We start from the raw sequence: 26,675 nt of genomic DNA, 5'->3' as shown, positions 1-26,675 counted from the left end.
AGGCAGAAGGAACACCACGTACAAAGCCCCTCAGCCAGGAGTGTGCTTAGAAGGTTTAAGAAGTGGCAGGGAAGCATGTGGCTAGAGTGGTTGGGTAAGAAGGAGAGTAACAGGCAGTTAGATCCAGGAGGCCAACACTGTGTAGGACTTTATTGGCCTTTATAAGGATTTTGGCTTTTGCTTTGAGAAAGATAGGAAGCCATTGCTGGCTTTGAGGCAAAGGTGTGTGACATCATTTCCTCCGGCCGAAGGTGCTACTATTCAACATACGCCTTTATGTGGATTAGAAAACGGTGTCCCTTTCTTTAGGCAGTTATAGCCCCAGAATGCCTGTATGGTCTGTGCAATTATACTCAGTAGCCCTGACTCCGTATTCTGTGTGGAAAATAGACTCCAGGGGAAGCAGGGTTGGAAGCAGGAAGACTAGGTAGGAGATACTCTCCAAGTGGAAATGTCACAGACAATGTACTTCTAAGTCTGGAGTTCAAGGAAAAGATCTAAGCTAGAGAAGTTAATGTGAGTCCTCTGAATGACTTTGATTTAAAACTGTGAGATTGGATGAGATAGACTACATAGAGAAGAGGTCCGAGCTTTGAGCCCTGGGATACTCTAGGCTTTAGAGCTGAGAGAGATTACAGGAATCTGACAAAGGGGATAGAGGAGTTGCCAGTGGCGTAGGAGGAAAACTAGGAGAGTTTGGTTTCTGGAATCGGGAAATAAAGGTGCTCTAAAGGATGGGATGCATAAAGGGGATACTCAGTTGTAAAGGAGTGCTTGTGAGAGCTCAAGAGAGATGTGGCCTCTGGATTTGGCAATGCGGATAGCATAGGTAACTTTTTTTTTAGGTTGCACATCCATTGCCTTATATAATTACAGTTTATTTATTTTTGATGTGAACTTTTTTCTTTATTCAAGTCTAATTACTATACAGTCTTATAGTAGTTGCAGGTGTACAGCATAATTATTCAACAATTCTGTACATTACTCAGTGCTCATCAAGATCAGTGTACTCTTAATCCCCATCACCTGTTTCACGCATTCCCCTGGCACCCACCGCCCCTCTGGCAACCACCAGTTTGTTCCGTGTATTTAAGAGTCTGCTTTTCTGCTTGTCTCTTTTTTTTTTTCTCTTTGTTCATTTGTTTTTGTTTCTTAAATTTTACATATGAGTGAACTTCTAAGAACTGTCTTACCAAATTCAAATATATAAAACATTATGGTTAACTATGGTCACTGTGTTGTACACTACATCTCCAGAACACACTCATCTTATTACTAAGTTTGTTCCCTTTGGTTTCCTTTACCCATTTGCCCCAGCTCCCCTTCTGTCCCATAGGAATGATCACTTCCCCTGAGTAGGCCTAGAAGATGCAACATTTTCTTCATTCCCACAAAGATGCTGAATCTAGTTATGACCCTCAGACTGCTGGAGAACACATGTGAAGGCCACCAGGAATTTCTTGAACCGATGGGATAGACTGGAAATTTTGATATCATGTTTATTCATTTGAATTCAGGATTATTGGAGACTTCTGTTTTATTGAGGACTGAGATTATTGCAGGTTACCAGGGTAAGATTAACTAAGAAAATTATCTTATACATGGAAAAATTTACAATCCAGATGTCCCTCACGTGTTGTTTCCCAAGAATCAGGTAATTTCAGTTTTTAATTGGTATCTCCCTTTTCTGTGAATCCCAAAGCCAGATCTCACACTGTTTCTATAGGTGGCATGACAATTATATGCCTAGAGGAAAATGAGCTGACAGGATCTCTTCTCTATGGCCCCCCATTTTGGTCTTTTCTCACATACAGCTTTACTCCAAGGCCTCAGCTGGTGAATGTCTGCACTTTAGCTTCAGTAACAATAATGTTCAAGACTCTTGATGGGTGGTAGAATGAGGCAGGATTTTCTTAGTGTTTGATTTTTCTCCTTATAATTTTGGTTTTAGGCTTCACTGAGTTATACCTATAGCATAGGTAGCCTTGACAAGAGCTGTTTGATATAGTTGGTGAGGAGAAGCCCTGATTGCAGTGTGTGTCAGAGAGAAAAGGAAAGTGGAGACAAAGACAATGATTTAGATAACCGTTTTGAGGAGTTTTACAGTAAAGGGCAGAGGAGGGAGGAGAGATAAGGCAATAGTTTGAGGCGGTGTGCACTCAAGGGGAGAATTTTGTTTGGTTTGGTTTTTTAAGATGGTGACATTATATAGGATGTGTGTATGCTGATGGGAATGCTCCAAGGGGAATGAAGAACCGATGATGTAGAGGGAAGGAGAAGTGCTGGGGTGGTTTCCTTGAGAAGACTGAAGGGATTGGGATACAGTGTACACACAGAGGGATTGACTTTAGGATCTAGTGTGGTTCTTCCTTAGTAACAGGAAGGAAGGCAAAGTAAAGGGGTATTCAGATAAGTGGTGGATGAGAAAGGAGTATGTAGAATCCCCCTGCTTTTTTTTTTTTAACTAATCGTGAGGAAACAATTAGACAAATCCAAATTGTGAGAATTTCTATAAGCTGACTGGCCTGAGTGCTTCCAAAAAGACAATGTCATGAAATAGGTGATAGAACTGTTCTAAATTAAGGGAGTTTGAAAAAAAGGGTAGCTAAATATCATTTTTAATTAGATAATCAAAAAAATCTGGAGCACCTGGGTGGCTCCGTCGGTTAAGTGTCTGCCTTTGGCTCAGGTCATGATCTCAGGGTCCTGGGATCAAGCCCAGCATCAGGCTTCCTGCTTAGCGGGGAGTCTGCTGCTCCCTCTCCCTCTGCTCCTCATCCCCCCCCCGACTTGTACTCTCTCTCTCTCAAATAAATAAAATCTTAAGAAAAATCTATAGAGGACATGATTGAAGCAGTTGGGAACTTTGACTATGGATTATATATTAGATGATATTATATCAATATAAAGTATCTTGTGAGTGATAATAGTATTATGGTTATGTAAGAGTCTATTCTCTGTTCTTAGAAAATGCATGCTGAAATATTTAAGAGTGAATATGATCTCTGCATGATGTCTGCAGTATATACTCAGATGGTTCAGCAATATATACATAAAATGGGGGGGCAATATCATAGGCACATATATGTGTAGAGGACAAGACGTGCATAATGTGTGCATTAATGTATGGCAAATGTTAACAATTGGTGAATCTAGGTAAAAGATGTTTATTTCTATAGGTTTAAATTTTTTCATAACAAAAAGTTAGAGGTCTCTTTGCCCTGGCTGGCTCAGTTGGTAGAGCAAACCACTCTTGATCTCGGAGTTATAATTTCGAGCTCCACGTTAGGTATAGAGATTACTTTTTTTAAAACAGTCCTAAAACTGACCCTCTAAAGTGTAGGTTCCATTTGTGTTTGTGTGTGTGTTCCATTATTGAGGAGCACCTGGCTTGTTCAGTTGACAGAACACACGACTCTTGATGTCAGGGTCATGAGTTCAAGCCCCACTTGGGCGTGGAACCTTCTTTAAAAAAAAGAAAAAAAACTGTTAGAGGAAATGATAGACTTGGGGCAGCATTTCTTTTCAGAAATTGTGACTAAGTGGCTAAAACCACAGTCGATTATATTTTCTCCTTTGCTACCCAGTGTGGCAAGTATACGTGTGTGGTTCTTTTTTTTTTTTTAAGATTTTATTTATTTATTTGACAGATAGAGACACAGCGAGAGAGGGAACACAAGCAGGGGGAGTGGGAGAGGGAGAAGCAGGCTTCCCGCTGAGCAGGGAGCCTGATGCAGCTCAATCCCAGGACCCTGGGATCATGACCTGAACCGAAGGCAGACACTTAACGACTGAGCCATCCAGGCGCCCCATGTGTGTGGTTCATTTCAAAGTCTCAATATTGTGGATTAAGATTTTGAACACAAAGCTTCTTACATTTCCCTGGATTTGTGAAAATTTATAATGAAACATGCCAGACGAAAAAAATAAATTTAGTGAATAATGTTAAAACTGTTGAATTTATTATTGTTTTAAATATTAAAAAGAGTACCTAAAAAATCGAAAATCCAACAATGAAAGATTAGTGAAATAAATTCCAGTGCATCTATATCTATACGTAACCATTTAAAAACACGTTGTAGGAGAATATTTAATCTTAGAGAAATACCAGTTTTATTTTGATAAGGAAATAAAGCAAATTATAAAAGATTATATGTGCTGTATAATTTTATTTATAAATGTGAAAAGAATTGATGTGAATTAGGATGACTTCTGTTTTCTACTTTTCTCCAGTGAACATATATTTATTATTTTTGTAATGAGGAAATAATGATAACTTAGGTAAATATTTCAAAAGCAGGACCTAATATTCACAAGTAGAATGAGACCCTTCGTTGTTTTCAGATTGAGTACCTAAAATAGAATGAAGTAGTTTGTGTGTAACGTATTTCTTTTGAAAGTCCTCTATTTCAGCAGGAGTCATCATAGCATTAGTTTTTCCAGAGGATTCTTGAGTTAGTGAAGCCAGATTTAATGATTAAGAATCTAATCAGGTGTTTTTTCAGCAGTGGCAAGATAATGAAGTCTGGTCAGTACTATAGAAAACAGGGAATTCTTCACATTCATTGTTATCACTTGTAAGATACTTGACAGTCCAGTTCGTGTTGTATGTATTTGGGGGCTGTGGGGAGAGTGTCAAAGTGCTGGTCCCAAGTAAATGCGTCCTTTGCAGACCTAGCAACAGTAGCATAAGAAAAGGAGAGGCACGCCCCAAATGGAAGCCTGAAGCCAAAGTGCCCCTTCAAACCCTGCACATGACTTCTGAGAACCAAGAGAAAGTGAAAGCTCTTCTCCGGGACCTCCAAGAACAAGATGCGGATGCTGGATCTGAGTAAATCATTTTATTTTAGTAAATTCGTATATTAAGGAAGATGTACAGTGGGAAGGTCCTGTGTGTCTTTGGGAGTACTTTTCAATACTGATCCCATTGTGACAATATAATTAGTTGAAAGTGAGCTGAGAGAAATACAAGAATAATTATTCAACAGCAGTTTTAGAGTTTTTTTGCAGTATCTGCAAGCAGTACAGATTGCCTTTTTATCTTTTTTTCCAAGGACAGTGCTGAAACGGATTCAGTAATTGCTTTATTGACAGCCTTCCAAATAAAACCTTGGAGTGTACAGTAGCAGTATTGTTGTAGGAGTAAATATTGACTTGATGAGATGAAGTCTTAGGGGTACACTTTCTCATAACCATCTGCCTAAGAGAAGCAACTTTTACTGTTCTGCTTTGTGATTTCAGTCAGAAGTCAATTCATTGCATTTGCCACAATTAATGGGTGGTCAATCATGAACAGCTCCATCTCCATCTTATCTACAAATCTCTTTATTTGCCTTAGATTTAGGAAAGGTGGTTATGCAGCAAAGCAAAAAATGAGGGATGGTTTTTATGAATGAGGAGAGAGGATAGCCAGGGCTTCTGTGGTTAAGAATATAGGCTCTGGGGTCAGACTGCCTTTGTTAAAATCTCTAGTTGCTCTTTACTGTATAACCTTTGGCAATTACTAATCTTCTCTAAGTTTTAGTTGATCATCTGAAAAATGGAGATTCCAGTAGCATCTGATTAAGGGTTAGTGGGAAGACTTTTAAAGAGATAGAACATATAAAACACTTAACATAGTACCTGGCATGTAATAAATGCCGGATAAATATTAATTGCCAAGATATAAATGAATAGATCAATAAAAGTTTAAATCAGTAACTGAAGAATGGTTAGCATCCTATGTCCTTTGGCTCCTTGAACTAAATTCTTAGACTCTTGCTAAATTTTTCTTTGAAGTGCATGGAAATTAGTATCTAATATATAAAAATGTTACCTTTGTCAGAAGAGGCATTTCTGGGGAGGAGGAAGATGACGAGCCTGAGTGTGATGATGAACAGTACTGGTCTGCTGGACGAGAAGCTTCCCTTGTTCCTGACTGTGACCCTTTGGAATATGCTGGCTCAGGCCCAGGGGAGCCTCATAGTCCAGAATTTACAGTCTCAACATTTGCAGTGCAGAAACTTTCCAGGTGATTGCTTTCAACATTTACGGGCGTTGGGGGAGAACTGAAGAAACTGAGATCATATTATAAACCCAACTGCCCCTCCTTCAGTACTTTCCTCTTGCGTGAGTTGCAGCGGTGCCTGATATATGTCTAGTATCCTCTCTTCCAGAACAACGTGATTAGGGAGTATTACCAGAGAAATGTCCTCAAAATACAGATCCTGCCTATATATGGTTATAACTTCACATAAACATATATAAGTGAATTTCACTTTTATGATTTGATACTAAATGTTTTTTGTCACGTTTCACACTTGGTAGGTATGGCTTCAACACTGAACGCTGTCAGGCAGCCCTGAGGATTTGTGATGGAGATGTGGGGGCATCACTAGAACATCTGCTCACACAGTGTTTTTCAGAGACATTTGGGGAGAAGATGAAGATCTCTGAGGCAGTTGCCCATGTAAGCTTGGATGAGTGTGTGGAACAGCGGCAGGAAGAGGCATTTGCTCTCAAGTCCATCTGTGGAGAGAAATTTATAGAAAGAATTCAGAACCGAGTCTGGACCATTGGATTAGAACTGGAGTATTTGACGAGTAAATTCTGCAAATCCAAGCAAAAGGAAAGTACCAAAAATGCACAGGACACTACACTTGAAATCTGTAAATTTTACCTCAAAGGAAATTGCAAATTTGGATCAAGATGCAAATTCAAACATGAAGTGCCCCCAAATCAAATTGTTGGAAGAGCAGAAAGAATTGTAGATGATTCTCATCTTAATGCCCATGAAGATGCCTCTTTTTTATATGAACTTGAAATTCGATTTTCTAAAGACCACAAATACCCTTACCAAGCTCCCCTTGTGGCATTTTATTCCACCAATGAGAATCTACCTCTGGCTTGTCGTTTACATATTTCTGAGTTCCTTTATGGCAAGGCCTTGACATTTGCAGAAACTTCAGAACCTGTTGTATATTCTTTGATAACCCTCTTAGAGGAAGAATCAGAAATAGTCAATTTACTGACAAATACCCATCACAAGTACAGTGTCCCTCCTGTGAACTTTCTGCCAGTATCCTCTGGGACCAGAATAAATAATGCTGTCTGTCGTAAACCAGTGATTCCAAGTAATTCTTTTGCTTCAAATAAAATTCCTGAAGGTATGTAAGGCCTTGATTGTGTGGAGGGCTTTGTGGAGGGGGTGTTCAGAATGGTAGACTGAGGAAGTCAGCGTTTCCAAGGGCTGCCCTCGGATCTCCTGGTGATCTTAGGCAAGTCATTCTCCTCAGTCCATGGGCAAAAGAGAATGAGAAGCCCCTGAACTGTGGCCTGACTTTAAGTCCCAGTTTTGGCATCATGATTGGACTCTCTGCATTGAAAGTTTGTAGTGATGTATAAGTTTATTCAAGCAGTTGGGGGTTGGAAGAACCTTAAAGCATCTTCCTAGAAAAATTGTTTTGTTGAATTCATTTGGTTTCACATGTTTACTTTTGATGCTTTACACGGCATTACTTTCAAATGAGTTTTTAGAGATATTTCTCTTTCTATAGTACACTAGACCCCCAGAGTTCATTAGCATAGGGCTACCTTTGTGAATCCCTAAATCCTCAAAGAAATGTCTGTGCAAGCTTCTGACTGTATCGAAATCCAGATTTGCTGTACAGATTCTTACACCACAATTAAATTCCTTGTTCAAAGTTCATCAAAGAATTCCCTCTTACTTGTTGCCATCTTTCTTTGAGAGAAACAAGTTTTTATTATTTCACAAGAGTTCTTAGGTAAACATCAATAAGTAGAGAACAATGAAACTGCATTGAGATGGGGATGGTGGACAGTTGGGTGGATTCACTCACTAGCCACTTGCTCCCAAACAGCAGTTTCTAGCATGTGGGATTCAAATATATTCCTTGAGAAATGACAAACTGTGTGGCCTGGACTTTTTTAAGTAACAGCTTTATTGAGATAAAATTTGCATACCATCAAATTCACCATTAATTTTAAAGTGTACAGTTCAGTGGGTTTTTAGTATATTCACAGATTTGTGCAACCGTGACCACTATCTAATTCCAGAACATTTTTATCAACCCTAAAAGAAACCCCATACTTATTAGCGGTGAGTCCTTATTTCTCCCTTCCCTCAACCCCTGACAACCATGAATCTACATTCCGTCTCTATGCATTTGCCTATTCTGTACACTTCATAGAAATGGAATCATACAATATGTGGCTTTTGTGATTGGCTTCTTTCACTTCGCATCATGTTTTCAAGGTTCATTCATATTGTAGGATGTATCAATACTTCATTTTATTGCTGAATAATATTCCATTGTATGAACATGCCATATTTTGTTTATTGATTTATCTAGATATCTGGGTGGTTTTATGTCATGAGATTTTAGGAACACTTGCAAATAGTTGAAACTTTCAGTGAATTCCTTGAATGTAAAGAGTCTATGGAATTAACAAGGCGTGCCATGATTTTTTTCTTCCTTGTTTTTAATTTGGTTTAGCAGTAGCCACTTGTACTTGATGAAAGTTTATATGAAGATGTGTTTTAAGTTCTTTAGCAGTAGAAGTAGTTGTTTGAAATGAATGCACCTGCTTTATTCAAGCTTTTAACTTTTTCTCCATCTTATGATTTTGTTGTTGTTGTTACTTTATGAGATAGTGACTTTCCCCCTTTGCTAAAGAAAGGGCTCCATATCGAAAATGTTTCCTTTTATCCCCTTCAAGTTGAAAAAGAATCAGAACCTGAGGAGGAGACAGATGAGGATGAAGGTCCTGCACCAGTTATAGTGGAGAATGAAAGCTATGTGAACCTTAAGAAAAAGATTTCCAAAAGATATGACTGGCAGGCAAAATCAGTACATGCTGAAAATGCTAAAATCTGCAAGCAGTTCCGAATAAAACAGGTAGGGTATTCTGAGAGAATGGCTAGCATTGCCTCCCTAATGTACGGGTGAACGGATTAGGAATTAGGAAGCCTTGGCTACCCTCCCTAGTTTACTTTTGGTTCTCTTTAACTCTGAGTGGTCAAAGTTTCTGCATGCCACAGCAAACTTGGGTGCATGTTGTAGATATTTTGGAAAATCCAATGGCTGGTGAAAATGAAACACGCACATATATATCAGATATTCTCAGAATCATGTGGCTTTCGTACTCTGCTAGACAATCTGATAAGTGAAATGAAAATTAAAACTGATTTACATTAGAAAAAAATAGTGTAGAAAGGAAAAGGATAAGGAGGGGCCTTACCCCATTTCAGAGAATCGCAGGATAAAAAACTTATCCAAGGTCACATAGCTAGTAGGTGGCAACAGGGATTCAGGTTAATTCTGTTCCTAAAGTCCATGCTGTTTTTATCCCATTCACAAGAAGATTATTTTAAAAGAACCTATGAGTGAACATTTAGGGCAGAGTTGGGTGTAGGACAAAAGGTTGCTTAACCATTTTGGGGTTTGGATTAGATGCGTCTAACAGCTCTTGTAATTGTGAAGTTCAGATTCTGATTTTTGACACAGTATAACACTGTCGCATATTAGAGTGCAATACCTGTAGAATGTCAAAGTGAATAGAAATTCACAGCATAATTAAATAGTAAGATGGTAGAAACAAAAAATTCCACAATTTGATCAGTTTGTGTTCAGAGGTAATCAATTTATATGATAAAATAATATGCAGAAAAATGATGTGTTAGTATAAATTTCTGATTCAAAAATACATCTTTAACAATGAATCATGGAACACTACGTTGAAAACTAATGATGTAATGTATGGTGACTAACATAATAAAATTAAAAAAAAATAAGAAATATACCTTGGATACTTTTCTAAAAAAAAACCCCAAAAAACAAAAAAAATGCATCCTTTGTTTTAACATATACTACAATGTTTATTGGCCATTGGATGTCGGACTGAGTTACATATATATGATACCTGGCCAAAAAGAACCCTTTCATGAGTGCTCTTATTGTTACTGACTTTAGTAAAAATCTGATATGGTATAGAACTACGCTGTCCAATGTGGTAGCCCCTAGCCACATGTGGCTATTTACATTTAAATTAATTAAACTTAAATAAAATTAAAATTCAGTTCCTCAGTAGCACTGGCCACATTTCAAGTGCTCACTAGCCATATGTAGTCAGAGGTTGTTACATTGGTCAATGCTAAAAAAACATTTCCATTAACATGGAAAGTTCTGTTGGATAGTGCTGATGCAGAGACTCCTGCTAGGAAGAGCTAGATAGTGCTAAGCAGGATGGCTTATTTCTCTCATAAGATCTTGCAGTTTATTCAGATGTAGGAAAATCATAAAGATTTCACAGCTTATTCTGGCTGATTCTCTGAGCAGCCTTTTGACTGAAGTCATCAGCATCCAATCCTAACAAATCTACAATTTCTATCTCTGAGCAAATTGTTAAAGAAAGAGCAGAAAGGGTGGGTCAAGCTATCAGATTCAACACTCGGAGCTTTGTGAAAGATGATTGAAAGTACCTAACTGATACCTTATCTTTTATGTTATTAGGCCTCCAGACAGTTCCAGTCAATTCTGCAAGAAAGACAATCACTCCCTGCTTGGGAAGAAAGAGAAACCATTCTTAAATTGTTGAGTGAGCACCAAGTGCTTGTTATAAGTGGTATGACTGGGTAAGAATGCAATTTATTTGTAATGCAACTTTCATCCATGAATATGGTATGTACCCTGGTTACCATAACCAGTTCTACTTGTAAAAAACTAGTAGCTGTTATTATTTGTGGTTTTTCTGGTCAGATATGAAATAACATTTCACAGAACATAATATTGCGTATCTGCAGCCAACAGACCTAAATTACAAAAAAAACAAAAACAAAACTCAGAAATCCATCCAGGAATTTACAGACATTGTACTCCTCTGCCTTGAGACAATTTTTTTTAAAGATTTTATTTATTTGACAGAGAGAGACACAGTGAGAGAGGGAACACAAGCAGGACAAGTGGGAGAGGGAGGGAGAAGCAGGCTTCCCGCTGAGCAGGGATCCCAGGACCCTGGGACCATGACCTGAGCCGAAGGCAGATGCTTAACGACTGAGCCACCCAGGTGCCCCTGCCTTGAGACAATTTTAAGGCAAAAGGTCTAACTGAATACTTTTTTTTGGTAAGACTTTTTTTTTTAAATATTTATTTGAGAGAGAGAAAGCATGTGAGCACACAGTGGGAGGGGCAGAGGGAGAGGAGAGAACATCTTAAACACAGAGCCCAACATGGGGCTCAATCTCACAATCCTGAGATAAGTACCTGAATTGAAACCAAGAGTTAGACACTTAACTGATGGCACCACCCAGGTGCCCCTTACTGAACGCTTTTAACAGGCCCATTTTTTAATGTAAAGGATAGTTCCAGAACATACATAAATACATATATTTATTTATTTATTTTAAAAGATTGGGATGCCCGGGTGGCTCAGTCAGTTAAACATCTGCCTTTGGCTCAGGTCATGAGCCTGCTTCTCCCTCAGCCTGCTGCTCCCCCTGCTTGTGTGCTCTCTCTCTCTCTCTCTCTCTCACAAATAAATAAGTAAAATCTTAAAAAAAAAAAAAGATTTATTTGAGAGAGAGAGAGCACATGTGTGCATGCAAGCTGGGGGAGGGGCAGAGGGAGAGTGAGAGAGAATTCTCAAGCTGATGCCTCCCCACTGAGCATGGGGCCCAATGGGGGGCCTCAATCCCAGGACCCTGAGATCATGACCTGAGCTGAAATCAAGAGCCAGCTATTTAACCAGCTGAGCCACTCAGGCACCCCTCTAGAACATTTAACTTGGAAATTTTCCTCTTCTAAATTTATTCTGATTTCCTTACAGCTTTTATTTGTTCTTTTAAGAACAACTTAGGGCATGTTATTTTTCCTATTTCACGCTTTTCATATGTTATCCAAACTTATTTAACAGGGACAGGTTCTAGGCTTACTTTCGTTCTATATTCAAAGGTATTCAACCTAATAATTACATTTGTGCCCAGATTCACTGGATACAGTAGTAATTGGAGATCTTCCAGTTTCTTATCTTTTTAACCTCAGTCCACTTGTAGCCAAATCAGTAAGATAATACATAAAATCATAAAAGAATACTCCCATTTCTTTAGGATTCAAATACAGAGTTCATATTCCTAGAGGTGTTTACAGAACTTAATCTAATGTCTGCTCAATTGTCCCAATTTTATAAATGATACTATTATATGAGTGTCATGTTAATCCAAGTGCAAATTCCTAGCAGTTATGAGCTATAGGTAACAAGTCAGTAGGTCAGTTTAGAAGATAAATAAAGCTGAACAAGTTCTATTATAATTAGCTTTCTCACTTCCCTCATTGCACATGGTTCCTTTTTTTTGTTAATTAGCACTTGAAAACTCTCATTTTAGGACTTATTTGTTTTGACATACAGATGTGGGAAAACTACACAGATTCCTCAGTTTATTCTGGATGATTCTCTGAATGGACCACCTGAGAAAGTGGCTAACATCATCTGTACCCAACCCCGACGAATCTCGGCAATATCTGTTGCTGAACGTGTTGCTAAAGAAAGGACAGAAAGAGTGGGTCTGACTGTGGGGTACCAGATCCGGCTAGAAAGTGTCAAGGTTTGTATACTCTGCTTATTTCCTGATAACAGAAATTTTGTTTTCAAGTATAAAGAGTTCTTGGAGTCTAGAGACTCATGGGCAAGTTGGGATACATACTTCAGTACGGCTGAAGACCTTTTAGAAATATTTTGGTATAAGAATTCTTGTGTGGGTATACTTCATTTTCTCTATAAAGACCTTTTATTCTTCATTGGCAGAAATGACCTAGTAAGTGCTGTTTTACTCTTAAACCTGAGACTTAATCCATTTAACCAAATAAGGAATGGACAAATGCAGAATTGAGTTCATCACTCGCTGTTGTTTTTATGTTTTATAATAAGTTTTTAATGCTTTTTATGAGTCTTAAACTTAAAATTTTGATATGAAGTAGAAAAGCTTTTACTGTTGTTGCCAGCAAGAAACTATGCATTTAGTGTGGTTTCATATTTAATGCAACGCTGATATTTTCAAGATTCTTTGTCCCTATCCATTCAAAATGGCTTTGCCATATTGGCTTTGAAAGTGTTTCCTTTTTGCAAAAATTCCATGAATGCTTTCTGTGCCCTTTTCTGTGTAAGTCCTCAGCTACCAGACTGTTATACTGCACCACAGGCGTGCTGCTGAGAAGGCTGGAAGGAGACATAGCTCTCCAAGGAGTCACCCATATCATTGTTGATGAAGTCCATGAGAGGACAGAAGAAAGGTAAACCAAAGATTTTCTAAACAAATAGCCACACACATGAAGTGAAGGCATGGCTGAAATAATTTTGTTCTGTTTCTGGTTCAATTTCATAGAGCTAGAGAGGAAGGCCCAAGTTAGAGAAGAGGAGCTGCTTTCCTGATCTACAGGGTCTACAATACTAGGAATGCTAGGAGGGCATATGTTCATCACTAGAGGAGTCATCCTGTTAGATGGACATCTTCTACCAGGAGATATTTAACACCCTCCTGGGCCTCATGCTGAGCTGGGCACTGTACCTAGTAGGAATAACAGGTGTAACCGATGCTATAGTTGATAGATGGGTCAGTGTGTGCTTCCTTCTTTGTTCATTTGGTCATTTCAGTCCTGACAGTCATTCATACATTTACTGAGACTGTCTTAAGTGCCACATGATCTTTTAATTGCTGGGGATACTATAGCAAACAAGCATATGTAGTTCTCCTTTTTCTCATGGTCTGCTAGGAAAAACAAATAATGAACAAATAAATAAATAAATAAAGACTTACGAATTGGAATAAGTACTGGGAAGGAATAAATAGGATCCTGTGTTTTGGGGAGAGGGATCCCTGAGATGGTCAGAGCTGATATCTCTCAAGAGATGATGATTAAATTAAAATCTGAAGTATGAGAAGGCATCCCATGTGACAGATGGAGGCAAGGCCAGCATTCGCAGACTGCAGTGGAAAAGGGCAACATGAGCCCAGAAAGTGGAGGAAGGCCTGTGCAGCTCGTTGTCGTAAACAAGGAGAAAAGTGGCAGGTAGAAAAGGCAGGAGCCAGATCTTCCAGGGCCTTGTATACCCTGGACAATAAAACATTCAGAATTTATTTTAATGGAATTAGAAGTCATTAAAGGTTGGGATATAAAATCAAAATCTTCAATATTTTAAAAGGAAGGACCAAGTAAATAGATGGCATTAATCATAGTTTGTCATAGTTTGTGGATCATTTTCTAGAACAACGACAACAACAAAAAACTAATGGGGAAAAAAAAGACAATCTTGTAAAAAATATGAGACTTTCCCAAAAAGGACTATACTATTATAAATATTTTGAGAACAAAGTCTAAGTTGGCAGATTGACAAAGCAGCAGAAAATAGCTAATAGCAAAATTTTAAAAAGAAAAAAACAAACATGAAAAGAGTCTCCAACTATTGCTGATAAAAAGTTTTTAAACACTGAACAGGGAAGACATATGACTAGAAGACTATTTGTTCAAAGAAATAAATACATTGATACACTAGTAAATAGGAAATATGAAGTAATTAGAAACTAAAGAAAAGCAGACTTGCATATAAAAAGAATAGATCAAAATAAAAAGAAATAATTCCTAGAACACAATATTAAACTTTATTTAATTTTTTTAAAGGTTTTATTTATTTATTTGACAGAAAGAGAGCAGAAGCAGGGGGAGGGGCAGGCAGAGGAAGAAACAGACTCCTCACTGAGCAGGGAGCCTAACTCAGAACTTGATCCCAGGACCCTGGGATCATGACCGAGCCGAAGGCAGACGCTTAACCGACTGAGCCACCCAGGTGCCCTTTTTTTTTTTAAGATTTTATTTATTTATTTGTCAGCACACAAGCAGGGGGAGCGGCAGGCAGAGGGAGAAGCAGGCTCCCTATTGAGCAGGGAGCCTGCCATGGAACTCAATCCCAGGACCCTGGGATCAACTTTTGATGTATTTTGAGCAATGAATGTGAAAACCTATGTAAAAAACAAAACTGTAAGTCTCAGAGAAAGATGTGTCGTGATCCTAGATGTGAAGACTTAAAAAGATATCCCCCAAATAAACTAAAATCAGTGTCGTACCAATCAAAATACTAACAGGATCTGTCATTGCATTTAGTGATTCTACTTCTTGATATCTACATGTACATAATGAAGAATATACAAAGATTTTCATGACTGCATTGTTTATAATAGTAAAACAATGGAAACTACTTAAATGTTCATCACCAAAAAGTGGTTAACTACACAAAATCACCCATTCTATGGAATAACATGAGGCAGATAAAAGGAATAAAGTAGAGCTTTAGATACTGACATGAAAACATCTCTAAGACATAGTGAAAAAAACCCACGTTGTAGAATAATATGTGCTGATACGAACAGTATCCTCACTGGTCTCCCTGCTTCAGCCCAACCCCATGCAATCTATTCTCAATAGAGCAGACCAACAGTTCTATTCAAATATAAATCTTACTATGCCATTCTTCTGCTCATCATCCTCTGATGACTTATTAAAGTCCTCACCAAGTTAGGCCCTACGTGACATGATCTGCATCACCACCGCTCATCTCCTGCTGCTCTCCCCTTATTCAGTCGCTCTAGCCACAGTGTCCTCCTTGCTGTCCTTGAAGCATGTACCTCGGGTCCTTTGCACATGTTATTAATCTGCCAATTATGGGATTCTCCCACACATTCACAGTAGCTCCCTCACTTCCTTCAAGTCTTTACTCAAAGATACCTTTTCAGCTAGGCCTGCCCTGGCTGAAAAATAAATAAATAAATAAATAAAAATAAATAAATAATTATTAATATTAATAAATAGAATCTTTAAAAAATACATCAGAAGTTAATTCATTTTTATGTATTGAATTTGTTTGATCGTCAGGTGTTTCTTTTATTTCCTTTAGTGACTTCTTGCTGCTAGTCTTGAAGGACATTGTGTTGCAGAGACCAACTCTTCAAGTTATTCTAATGAGTGCAACTTTAAATGCTGAGCTCTTTTCAGAATATTTCAGTTCCTGCCCAGTTATTACTATACCAGGTGATTAAAATGCATCCTTAAATATGCATTGTTCTGATAAGCAAATATAATTATTTTTAAAGTTAATTTGAGATATAAAATAACAGGTATTTATACCTATTTTCTAGAAAAGTGATTCATTTATAACAAATAAAATTATGACCATATAATGGAATAAATAAAGAAGTAACATTATATCCATTTGCTAAGATATCTCAGTTTTATATGTGCTCTTTTAAAAAGTCTAGGTTATTAGGATTTCTAGCATTCCATTGTGTTTAACATCAAAATGTGAGTTAATAATGGTAATCTGTCATAAAGAGGAAAGTTGTCTCTGTGTATAAGCATATTGGTTCACTGCTGGATTCAGCTAACTTTCTGGGCATTGGTCTACTCTGGGAGAAAGTGAAGGTGAATAGTCTATGTCTTCTGGTGTTTTCACAGTCTCATTGTGGGATTAATTTATTACCTTGGGCTTTGCTCTATCCTTCTGCGATTGATTGCCAAAGGAACAATTTGGGGACAATTTTGACGAATAATCGCACTATTTCTTCTAGTTGTTGAATGGTTCAAAGTTCCCTGAGGCAGAGAAGGGGAGGGTGAGAAAAGTGTAACAGGTTTAAGAAAAAAAGAGAGAGAGGTTTAAAAGTGTTATAAACGAGCATCTCTCCACCTATGCACTTCTGGGTTTTTTTACAAACTGGAATCTATATCCCTTCTAATTTCAATTATCAGAAGCTTTTGTTTCCTTTTTTTTGTAAGATTTTATTTATTTATTTGATAGAGAGAGAAACAGCAAAAGAGGGAACACAAGCAGGGGGAGTGGGGGAGGGGAGAACCAGGCTTCCCGCTGAGGAGTGAGCCCAATGCAGAGCTGGATCCCAGGACCCTGGGATCATGACCTGAGCTGAAGGCAGACACTTAACTAGCTGAGCCACCCAGGCACCCCAACCTTTTGTTTTTCTTTTTTGATATTTTTAAGACTACAGACCAAACCATCCCTTATTGTGCCAGGCTTTGTTTTAAGAGAATTTTACATATGCCAACTGTTTATTTCAAGATAGTTGAACAGGTATTCTGAGGCTTTTTTCTTTTAATTTCTTGTTCTTCTAGGTCGCACATTTCCTGTTGATCAGTTTTTTCTGGAAGATGCAATTGCTGTGACAAGGTAAGGAAGACATTAATGAAGGTTTGGTGAAAGTCTTTGAAAGAATTACCATTTTATCTCTGTGCCAGCATTTTAATAGATGTGTTCATTTTTCTTTAATTTTTCTGCTTGAGTATTTTGTTTTCCCCTTTCAGCAAATATTATACAAATTATTTGCAATTCACAGACAATATTATATATTGTCAGTAGTGGCTGGAACCCTAATGTAAACTGTAGGCTTTGGGTGTTCATGATGTACCACTGTTGGTTCATCAGTTATAATAATTATACCACTCTAGTGGGGGGATATTGATAATGAGGGAAGCTGTGCATATGTGGGGAATGGGGGTATCGGGAAATCTCTGTACCTTCTGCTCAATATTGCTGTGAACTAAAACTGCTCTGAAGAATGAAGTCTATTAAAAAAAATGATGAAGGACCAAATATACGGAAAATTTAATAAGAAAAAGACCAGGGACGCCTGGGTGGCTTAGTCATTAAGCATCTGCCTTCAGCTCAGGTCATGATCCCAGGATCCTGGGATGGAGCCCCGCATCAGGCTCCCTGCTCGGCAGGAAGCTTACTTCTCCCTCTCCCACTCCCCCTGCTTGTGTTCCCTCTCTCGATCTCCCTCTGCCAAATAAATAAATAAAATCTTAAAAAAAAGAAAGAAAGAAAAAAGACCACTTCTGCTGATAGACTGCCAGTATATAAATCCCTCTACTTACTAGGGGCATCTGGCTGGCTCAGTTGGAGGAGCATGTGACTCTTGATCTTAGGGTTGTGAGTTTGAGCACGTTGGGAATAGAGATTACTTAAATAGATAACTTTTTTTAAAAGATTTATTTTTTTGACAGAGACACAGTGAGAGGGGAAACGCAAGCAGGGGAAGTGGCAGAGGGAGAACAGGCTTCCCGCTGAGCAGGGAGCCCGATGCGGGGCTTGATCCCAGGACTCTGGGATCATGACCTGAGCCGAAGGCAGTTGCTTAGCCGACTGAGCCACCCAGGCACCCCTAAATCGATAATTTAAAAAAAGAAAATCCTTCTACCTACTGACTGTAACATTGAGAAGTAGCTTAATCTCTGTGACTCAGTTTCATCATACATAAATGGTCATATTATTAATAGCTGCTTCACAGGGTTGTTATGAGGAGTAATTAATCAATTAATTCTTGGAGTTAATAGGTGCAAAGTGCCTAGAACTGAGCCTGGTGCATAGCAGATGCTTTATAAAAGTTAGCTATTATCATCATCATCATCCTGCAAGCCTCAGGGAACTTGCAGTGTAGTGTGAATATTAAGATGTCTGTAATTTCAGAAATGGGCAGAAAATGGTCATTTCCACTGAAATCATTTTTCTCCTTTGAAAGCCCTGATTCCTGGGCGCCTGGGTGGCTCAGATGGTTAAGCGTCTGCTTCGGCTCAGGTCATGATCCCAGGGTCCTGGGATCGAGTCCCGCATCGGGTTCCGTGCTGGGCGGGGAGCCTGCTTCTCCCTCTGCCTCTGCCTCTCTCTCTGTCTGACTCTCATGAATGAATAAATAAAACATTTAAAAAAAAAAAAAAGCCCTGATTCCTCTTCCCACTCTTTGACCTTGAAGACTCCCCATGGTGTTGTCCTTGCATTATTCCTTCTCACTGTTAAACTCTTTCATCCCTCTGTTAGACTCATGTGATTTCAGATGTCACCTCTGTGCCAAGAATTCCCAGATCATCATCTTCATTCCTGACCTCTGAGTTCCAGAAGTAAAATACCCTTGATGTCTGGCACCTGAATTCAATTCAGAAGTTTTCTCCTTTACCCTGCCCCTTCCATTTCTAATAAGCCCCACTCCCAATTCTCTGTTTATTTAATGGTACAATATTGTCAAGCTAAAAACCCAAAACCAGTGACTCTCAAACTTTAGTGAGCAATAAGCAAACGTAGGGAGCTTATTACAATTGTTATTCTCTGGGCCCCATCCCACTTCCACTGAATGTGAATCTCTGGGGAAATTAATCTTTCAACTAGTTTCCTGGTCTTTATTCTCTCACTTTCAAACTCAGACTCACTGCCTCCGGAATGATCTTGAGACAGAAGCAAAAGCATCCCAGTGTGTTCCCTCCCAGAAATAGGGTCCAGCCAGCAGAACCCTGGACTGGTGGAAGAGTAGCACATGAATTGGGCAGAAGCAGAGCAACATTCTGCAGAATGAGCATATAAATTGGTGAAAATTTTCATTTCTCGCCAACAGACCCACATACACACAGACCCATTCCTTTGTCTTCTTTCCTCAGGTATGTGTTACAGGATGGGAGCCCATATATGCGCTCCATGAAGCAGATGACAAAGGAGAAGCTGAAAGCAAGGCGCAGCAGAACTGCATTTGAAGAAGTAGAGGAAGACCTGAGGCTCTCTCTTCACCTCCAGTCCCAGGATTCTGTCAAAGATGCAGTGCCAGATCAACAGTTAGATTTCAAGCAGCTCCTGGCCCGCTATAAAGGTAACGCATTTCCTGGGGGAATATTACAGTTATGCCAAAGATAACCAGTGATCCAGGGGAAGAAAAACGTGGCTCTTGTCTCATAGCTACATTGTCTTAATTCATCAGGAACAGCCTTTGACTTAGAAGAATAGCAGTTCCCAAAAAAAAAGAAGAAAAATAGCAGTTCCAACACACATCAGATGTAATTGTTACTGTATTTACCAGTAGGTTTTTTTGATTATAAAAGATGTGTATATTATAGAAAAATTGGGAAATAGTGAAGTATAAATATATTCTTCACTATTTTATAACTTTATTTTGATATGATTGTAAATTCAAAATTAAAGTTGGCAGGACTACACAATAAACTCTCCTATATCCTTTACCCCAATTCACCGATTATTAGTATTTTGCTTCATTTGCTTTATCATTTGGTCGCGCATGTGTATATTTCTTTCCTGAACCTTTTGAGTAAGTTGCAGATATGATGTCCCCTAATCCCTAATATTTTAATATGTATTTCTTAAAAGCATAAACACCAGACATGATCAAAATGAAGATATGGAACTGGTATAATACTATTATTTGATCCATAGTCAATATTCTAACTTTGCCAATTATCTAAAATATGTTCTTTTTTTTTAAAGGCTAACCACACCTTTTTTTTTTTTAAGATTTTATTTATTTATTTGACGGAGAGAGACATAGCGAGAGAAGGAACACAGCAGGGTGAGTGGGAGAGGGAGAAGAAGGCTTCCCGCCGAGCAGGGAGCAGGGACCCCGATGCGGGGCTCAATCCCAGGACCCTGGGATCATGACCCGAGCTGAAGGCAAACGCTTAACGACTGAGCCACCCAGGCACCCCTAAAAAATGTTCTTTATTGCTATTTTTTTCTAGTCCAGAATCCAACCCACAATTACATATTGCATTCGTTGTTATGTGTCTTTAGTTTCTTTTGATCTGGAAAAACTCCCCAGCCTGTATTTTTCTTTTAAGATCCTGAAGTTTTTGGAGTTTGGGCCAGTTATTTTGTAGAATGTCCCTCCATTTGGTTTTGTCTAATGTTTCCCCATGATTAAATTTAGGTTAGAAAACCTAACCTTTTGGGTTTCGTTTTTGGTTAGAAAACCACAGAAACAATTTTGCGTCCTTCTCGGTACATCATATCAGGAGGCATAGGATGTTGGTTTGCCCCATTATTGGCGGTGTTATTTTTGATCACTTGGTTAGGGTGATGTCAGCTAGGTGTCTCCCCTGTGTGGTTACTGTTTGTTCCCTTTATAGTTAATAAGTCATTTGTGGAGAGATATTTGAGACTATTTAAATATCCTATAATATCCTCAAAATTTTATCCACTAGTTTTAGCATTACTCGTGGGCTTTTCAAATAACATCTTTTGTGGGGCCACCCTGTGCTGAGCATTTTTATATATGTTGTTAGGTGCTCCCCTCCTCCTGTGCCAGACCCCCACCTAACTGTTCTTTGTTCCTAGATAGTCTTCTATACAGATAAGCTGGGCTGAACACATAGAAACACCAAGGGTACTACTTCTGCTTTCAGAGACAGGTCTCAGTTGCCCTTCCTGCTCTCTTCCCTGGACTGCCACCCCACTCCTCTTAGCCTTTTGGGGGGGGGGAGGGTATTTACCTTTCAAGGAGTAAGAGCCTCTAATTCCCTGTTATTGCTTCTATGGGAGAAGAGACAAGTGAGTTTTCCTTTTTCTCCTTCCTCTGAAGACTATATTCCCAGTCCTGCATGGGCAATGGTAATCATCCAGGAATTAAGGTATTAGCTAGCATTCTGCTGTTTAGGAAGATATGCATAGCTCCTAAACATTATTTCACTTAACCTTCCCAACATCCTGAGAAGTAAGGTTGAGAGCATAGTCTTGCATCAGATAGACCTGGGCTCAACTCGCTCACTCAGAGTTCCTTGAGCAAGTTCCTTGTCCTCTCCATACCTGTTTCCTTAGCAATAAAATGGAGTTGTTTAGGAATTAAATAATACAAATTCATAGCACAGTGCCCAGCTAGTGAGTGCACATTTGTAATTCTAATTAAACTATGCCTGAGTCCAAAATTTGTGTTCTTTCTGTACATCACACCAGCTGCTAATTCCCATTTCCTTATTCTATTAAATTATTTCAGAAATTTCAGAATTTTCTTTAAAAATTATGACTGGGGGCTCCAGTCATTAAGCGTCTGCCTTTGGCTCAGGTCATGATCCCAGAGTCCTGGGATCGAGCCCCACATCGGGCTCCCCGCTCCGCAGGAAGCCTGCTTCTCCCTCTCCCACTCCCCCTGCTTGTGTTCCCTCTCTTGCTGTCTCTCTCTCTCTGTCAAATAAATAAATATAATCTTTAAAAAAATAAAAATTATGACTGGATGGGACGCCTGGGTGGGTCAGTAGGCTAAGCATCCAACCCTTGATTTTAGTTCAAGTCATGATCTCAGGGTTGTGAGACTGAGTTTCATGCCGGGCTCTACACTCAGTGTGGAGGCTGCTTGAGATTCTCCTTCCCTCTCCCTCTGTCCCTCCCCCCACTTGTGCTCTCTATCTCTCTCTAAAATAAATAAATAAAATCTTTTAAAAAATAAATAAAATAAAAATTATGCCTGGATCTAAGCCAGGCCTTTCTGATTTCAAGCACACAGGTTACCAAAGTTCAGAAAGCACTTCTGAGAACTTCTTTCTAAAGGAGGAGGATGGAAGATTTGGGGTCAAGAAACCTGGCTCTGCCACTAGCTTCTGTCTGGTAATGGGCAGACCGCTTAGCTTCTCCCTTTCCCTGTACCAAGGAAAGACCGCGCCTAGTTGATCTCAAGTCTCTCTCACTTCTCAGAAACTTAAATAATGTTTCTGAGCTCAATTTTTAAAACTTTTTCTAGTTAAATAATAATAACCGTCCTTTTAAGTGTGTAATTGATTAGCAAAAACTGCCAAACTATTAATAAGTTTTTAAAAAATTACATTCACTTTCTTTTTTTCTGTTAGCTAATCCTTTCTTCTCCTTTTTGAAAAGTATGCTTTTTGGAATCTTGACATATAAAAATGATTCCTTCTCTGCCCTCCACACCCAACCACATCCTTTCTTTTCACGTTTGACCAACATAGGGTTCACACTGCCAGAACAACATTGTTTAAAACTGCTTTTACCCCTCTTCAAACTTCAGCATAATATAGCAAGCTTCCCTTCCTTCATATCACCTGCAGCAGTTGTTCCAGTTAGACTATATTCGGGGCGATGGGCTATTAAGAGGACCTGAGAAGAAAGGCCAGCGGTCTTTGGAGAGTTAGTCTCCCCAAGAATATGCTATTTGTTTTGAAAAGAGCTCAGGCACACAGTATAGCCCAAAGAACTGTGTCTTTCGCTAGGCCTCAGATAAATTAGAAAGGCACTGGAGACCTTAACCTGAAAGTCTGTGACTAGAATTCAGGGGTTGTTGGTGAAGCCATTAAAATCACATGTATTTTTCAGGGAAGATCCAGAACCTTTGTCCTTTTCTCAAAGGAGCCTAAAGGTTAAGAGTCACAGTCGTGAGGATGTTGGTAAAAGCTGTGGTCTCTGTTGATTTCCCCGGATCACTGTTACCTAGACTTCCATCTGATCTGACTCATGACTTGATTGAATCTGGAAGAGCTTTCTAAAGTGTATTTGACTTTGAATTTTGTTTCTAGGATTTAAATTGTCAATAAATGTGTGATGGAGAAAAGAAGGGAAGGAAGAAAGAAAAACGTGGCCGATCTGGGCCTTTCCAGCAGGGTCGGGTGCCTGTTCTTTGAGTCATTGTTCAAGCAAAAAGTGCTCTTGTAAGCATGTATTTTCTGAGAGACTGAAAGAAAATTTTGGTGCATAAGTGTGAACATCTGTGTCATTAAATCAAGAGACTCACCTAGTTCACAGGCATCATTGTCTTCAATAAGGTATAATTATCCTTCTGATTTTTACCTTTCTTTCAGGGGTTAGCAAATCGGTCATCAAAACAATGTCCATCATGGATTTCGAAAAGGTGAATCTTGAATTAATAGAGGCCTTGTTAGAGTGGATTGTAGATGGAAAGCACTCCTACCCTCCAGGTAACCGCTTCTTGTCTTAATTTGTGTATAAGACGGTGAAAGAGAAGACGGCTCGCTCACTGAGGTAGAGTGGGTGCTGCGGGGGCGGCCTCCCTTCCTGGAGCCCTTGCCCCCACCCTTACTTTTGGACCCCCAGTTGCATGTAATGTTGCTTATTAGGCTTTTCAGGGGGAAATTTTACCTTTTACTTTTTGAGGTTCACCAACTCCTTTTTGTTCAGCACTCTTTTGTTTCCCGCTGAGCAAAAAGATGTTAACAATACAAAGTCCAAAAGGAAGAAAGCTGACAAGAAGGCCTGGGTGACCCACATAGTAAACACTCAGCCCCAGGCTAAATGGGAGTCTGGAAAGGAGTGTCTGAACTCCACGAAGACTCTGTACATGGAGGTCACAGGGCAGGAGGGTTAAAAGAACCTCCTTTGAAGCCTGATAAACTTCTAGCTCTGCTACTCAGGAACGTGTAGTCTTGGATGAAGTCCTTATCCTGCTCTGCCTCAGTTTCCTTGTTTGTGAAGTGAAGACAATCATAATTCCTCTGACATATAGCTATTTTTAGGATTAAAAGAAACCACATGTGGGGGCGCCTGGCTGGCTCAGTCGGTGGAACATGTGACTCTTGATCTCAGGATTATGAGTTTGAGCCCCATGTTGGGTGTAGAGATTACTTAAAAATAAAATCTTTTTTAAAAAGTAAGAAAGACATCAAAAACTGATAATGTAATGTATGGTGATTAACATAACATAATAAAAAAAATTTAAAAAGTGAGAAAGAAACCATACGTAAAGCACTTAGCATAGTGCCTGGCATATAGTATCTACTACCCCTAATAATGGTAACATTACAATTATAACATACGTCGTTGGTATTATTGCTGAGATCACTGTTACTCCTGCTACTACTATGACCCAGAGCAATCACTACTTTCCCCTTGCTCACTGTCTTCCCACCCCAGTGGCCTTCTTAACCTCATTTGCAGTCCTTTATCCCCCAAGTCTTCTCATTACTGAATCCTTCCCATCACTCAGGTTTCTGTCAAATATCTTCTCTTCAGAGAAGTCTTCTCTGACCACCATATCTGTTTTCTCACTGCCTACCCCTTACCCTAGCATGATATCCAAAAGTTATATTGTGAAGTGCCATATTCAATATATATATTCAATATAGCACTTCACAATATCCAGAATTATAGTACTGCTTACTGACAGTTTCCTTCAATAGAATGCAAACTCCTTAAGAATAAGGATTTATTGTGCACCAGTGTGTTCCTCAGACCCCAGGACGGCACCTGGAATATTTAGGTACAGAGTAAATATTTGTCACATGAATAGATGCAGCCATTGTTGGGTGATCGTGAGTTGATCAAACAGTTCCATCATGTGCTCACCTACGCAGTGCTTTAGAGAAGTGGGAATGGCTGCCCTCGTCTGCGTAGACTGTAATCATTACGTGGTATTTTCTATAGAGCCGTAAGAGCCACATGAAAGGATTGAAGTGCCTTGTTTGTTATGTCTTGGCAAGTACTCAGTGTCGGCTAATGCATTATCACTGGGCTTAATGTCTTCTTTCATCCCAAAGGAAAAGATGATTGTTGAAAAACATCAGGCATAGCAGACAAAAAGAACTGTTAGAAAATTACGTGAATTCAGAGGGGGACCACCCTGCCCTAGGTGTGTGGGGTGGGTCGTGTGGGGTGGGTGTCTTTATGATAATCACCTGTGACCAACAAAAGACTAACCAGCCCCTAAAAAGGAAGTAAGCCATTGAAGGTGTTATCAATAGAGATGTTAAAAGAATTTAAGTTCCCTGGTTAGCTTTCTATAAAAGACCAACCCTAAAGGCCCTCTTTGGCAACCCTGTGGTCCTCGCACTCTTGAGAGCTTTTTCTGTATCTTCACTTAATAAACTTCTATTGCTTTACTCACCAAAAAAAAAAAAAAAAAGAAAGAAAATTACCTGAATTGGTAATTACCTGAATTCAAAGCAGAGTAAATATAGTGAGTAGGGACTCTGATAGATTTGTGAATATTAAAGATATCCCTGACATAGGGGCACCTGGCTGGCTCAGTCGGTAAAGCTTGTGACTCTTGATCTCAGCGTTGTGAATTCAAGCCCCAGGTTGGGTGTAGAGTTTACTAACATAATAATAAGAAAAAGAAAAAGAAAATAAACCTGAAAAAAAAGTATTCCCAATACAGCTGGCCAAGCTGTGAGGGCAGAGCAGATCAGGAGGCACATAAAAATATAGACAAAAAATTTTTTCCCATCCATATGTTTATTTTATCACTTTTTTTTTTTTTAACACTTGATTTATTTATGGGGTGCCTGGGTGGCACAGTCAGTTAAACAACTGACTCTTAGTTTTGACTCAGGTCACGATGTCAGGGTTGTGACATTGGAGCATCTCCAATAAATAAATAAAATCTTAAAAAAAAAGATTGATTTATTTATTTTAAAGAGAGTGCATGGGGAAGATGGGGGTTGGACAGAGGGAGAGGGAGAGGGAAACTAAGCAGACTCCCCGCGGAGCACGGAGCCTATCAAGGGGCTCGAGATCACAACCCTGAGATCATGACCTGAGCCAATTTTACCACTCTTAAATTTTGTGGTATTTTAGTAGAGAGGAACATGGAACGTGTAATGGAAAGAGCATGGGTTTGGTGCCCGAAACCTTAGGTTTGTGTCAGGCCCCACTCTTAACTAACACTGTCGTTTGGCCAAGTTACTGAGTCACTTTGAAAGTACTAATAACCTTAATGGGTGGTTGTGAGGATCAAATGAGATAGTGTATGTAAACATGCTTTGTAGACTATGAAGTGTTGAAACTAACCCTCAAAGATATCTTTTGCCTCCTTCAGGGTTCCATTTTTGTAATAATTTAGTTTCCTTATTTACTTAGTGGGGAGAATAACTGTGATAAATAATAGGCCTGTG

The 26,675-nt window shown here is 39.1% G+C and overlaps 1 protein-coding gene across 7 annotated transcripts in view; it reads left to right on the top strand.

Moving 5' to 3' along the window:
* The window catches only part of DHX57 (DExH-box helicase 57), a 53,849-nt gene that overhangs the window by 9,083 nt on the left and 18,091 nt on the right, over positions 1 to 26,675 (top strand). For 6 of the 7 annotated variants that reach the window (XM_035728801.1, XM_035728805.1, XM_035728802.1 and 3 more), the window contains 11 exons: positions 4,673 to 4,831; positions 5,825 to 6,010; positions 6,307 to 7,145; positions 8,719 to 8,897; positions 10,512 to 10,633; positions 12,403 to 12,598; positions 13,159 to 13,283; positions 15,940 to 16,073; positions 17,166 to 17,220; positions 19,479 to 19,684; positions 23,628 to 23,744. In XM_035728801.1, coding sequence (XP_035584694.1) covers positions 4,673 to 4,831; positions 5,825 to 6,010; positions 6,307 to 7,145; positions 8,719 to 8,897; positions 10,512 to 10,633; positions 12,403 to 12,598; positions 13,159 to 13,283; positions 15,940 to 16,073; positions 17,166 to 17,220; positions 19,479 to 19,684; positions 23,628 to 23,744 — 2,318 coding nt within the window. Of the gene's footprint in view, positions 1 to 1,148; positions 1,572 to 4,672; positions 4,832 to 5,824; positions 6,011 to 6,306; positions 7,146 to 8,718; positions 8,898 to 10,511; positions 10,634 to 12,402; positions 12,599 to 13,158; positions 13,284 to 15,939; positions 16,074 to 17,165; positions 17,221 to 19,478; positions 19,685 to 23,627; positions 23,745 to 26,675 lie in introns of those variants that run through there. The other variant, XM_035728804.1, reaches the window with a different exon arrangement.

This window comes from Zalophus californianus, chromosome 8 (genome assembly GCF_009762305.2).
Source record: "Zalophus californianus isolate mZalCal1 chromosome 8, mZalCal1.pri.v2, whole genome shotgun sequence".
Lineage (NCBI taxonomy): Eukaryota > Metazoa > Chordata > Mammalia > Carnivora > Otariidae > Zalophus > Zalophus californianus.
This window is presented reverse-complemented; position numbering and strand designations above follow the sequence as displayed.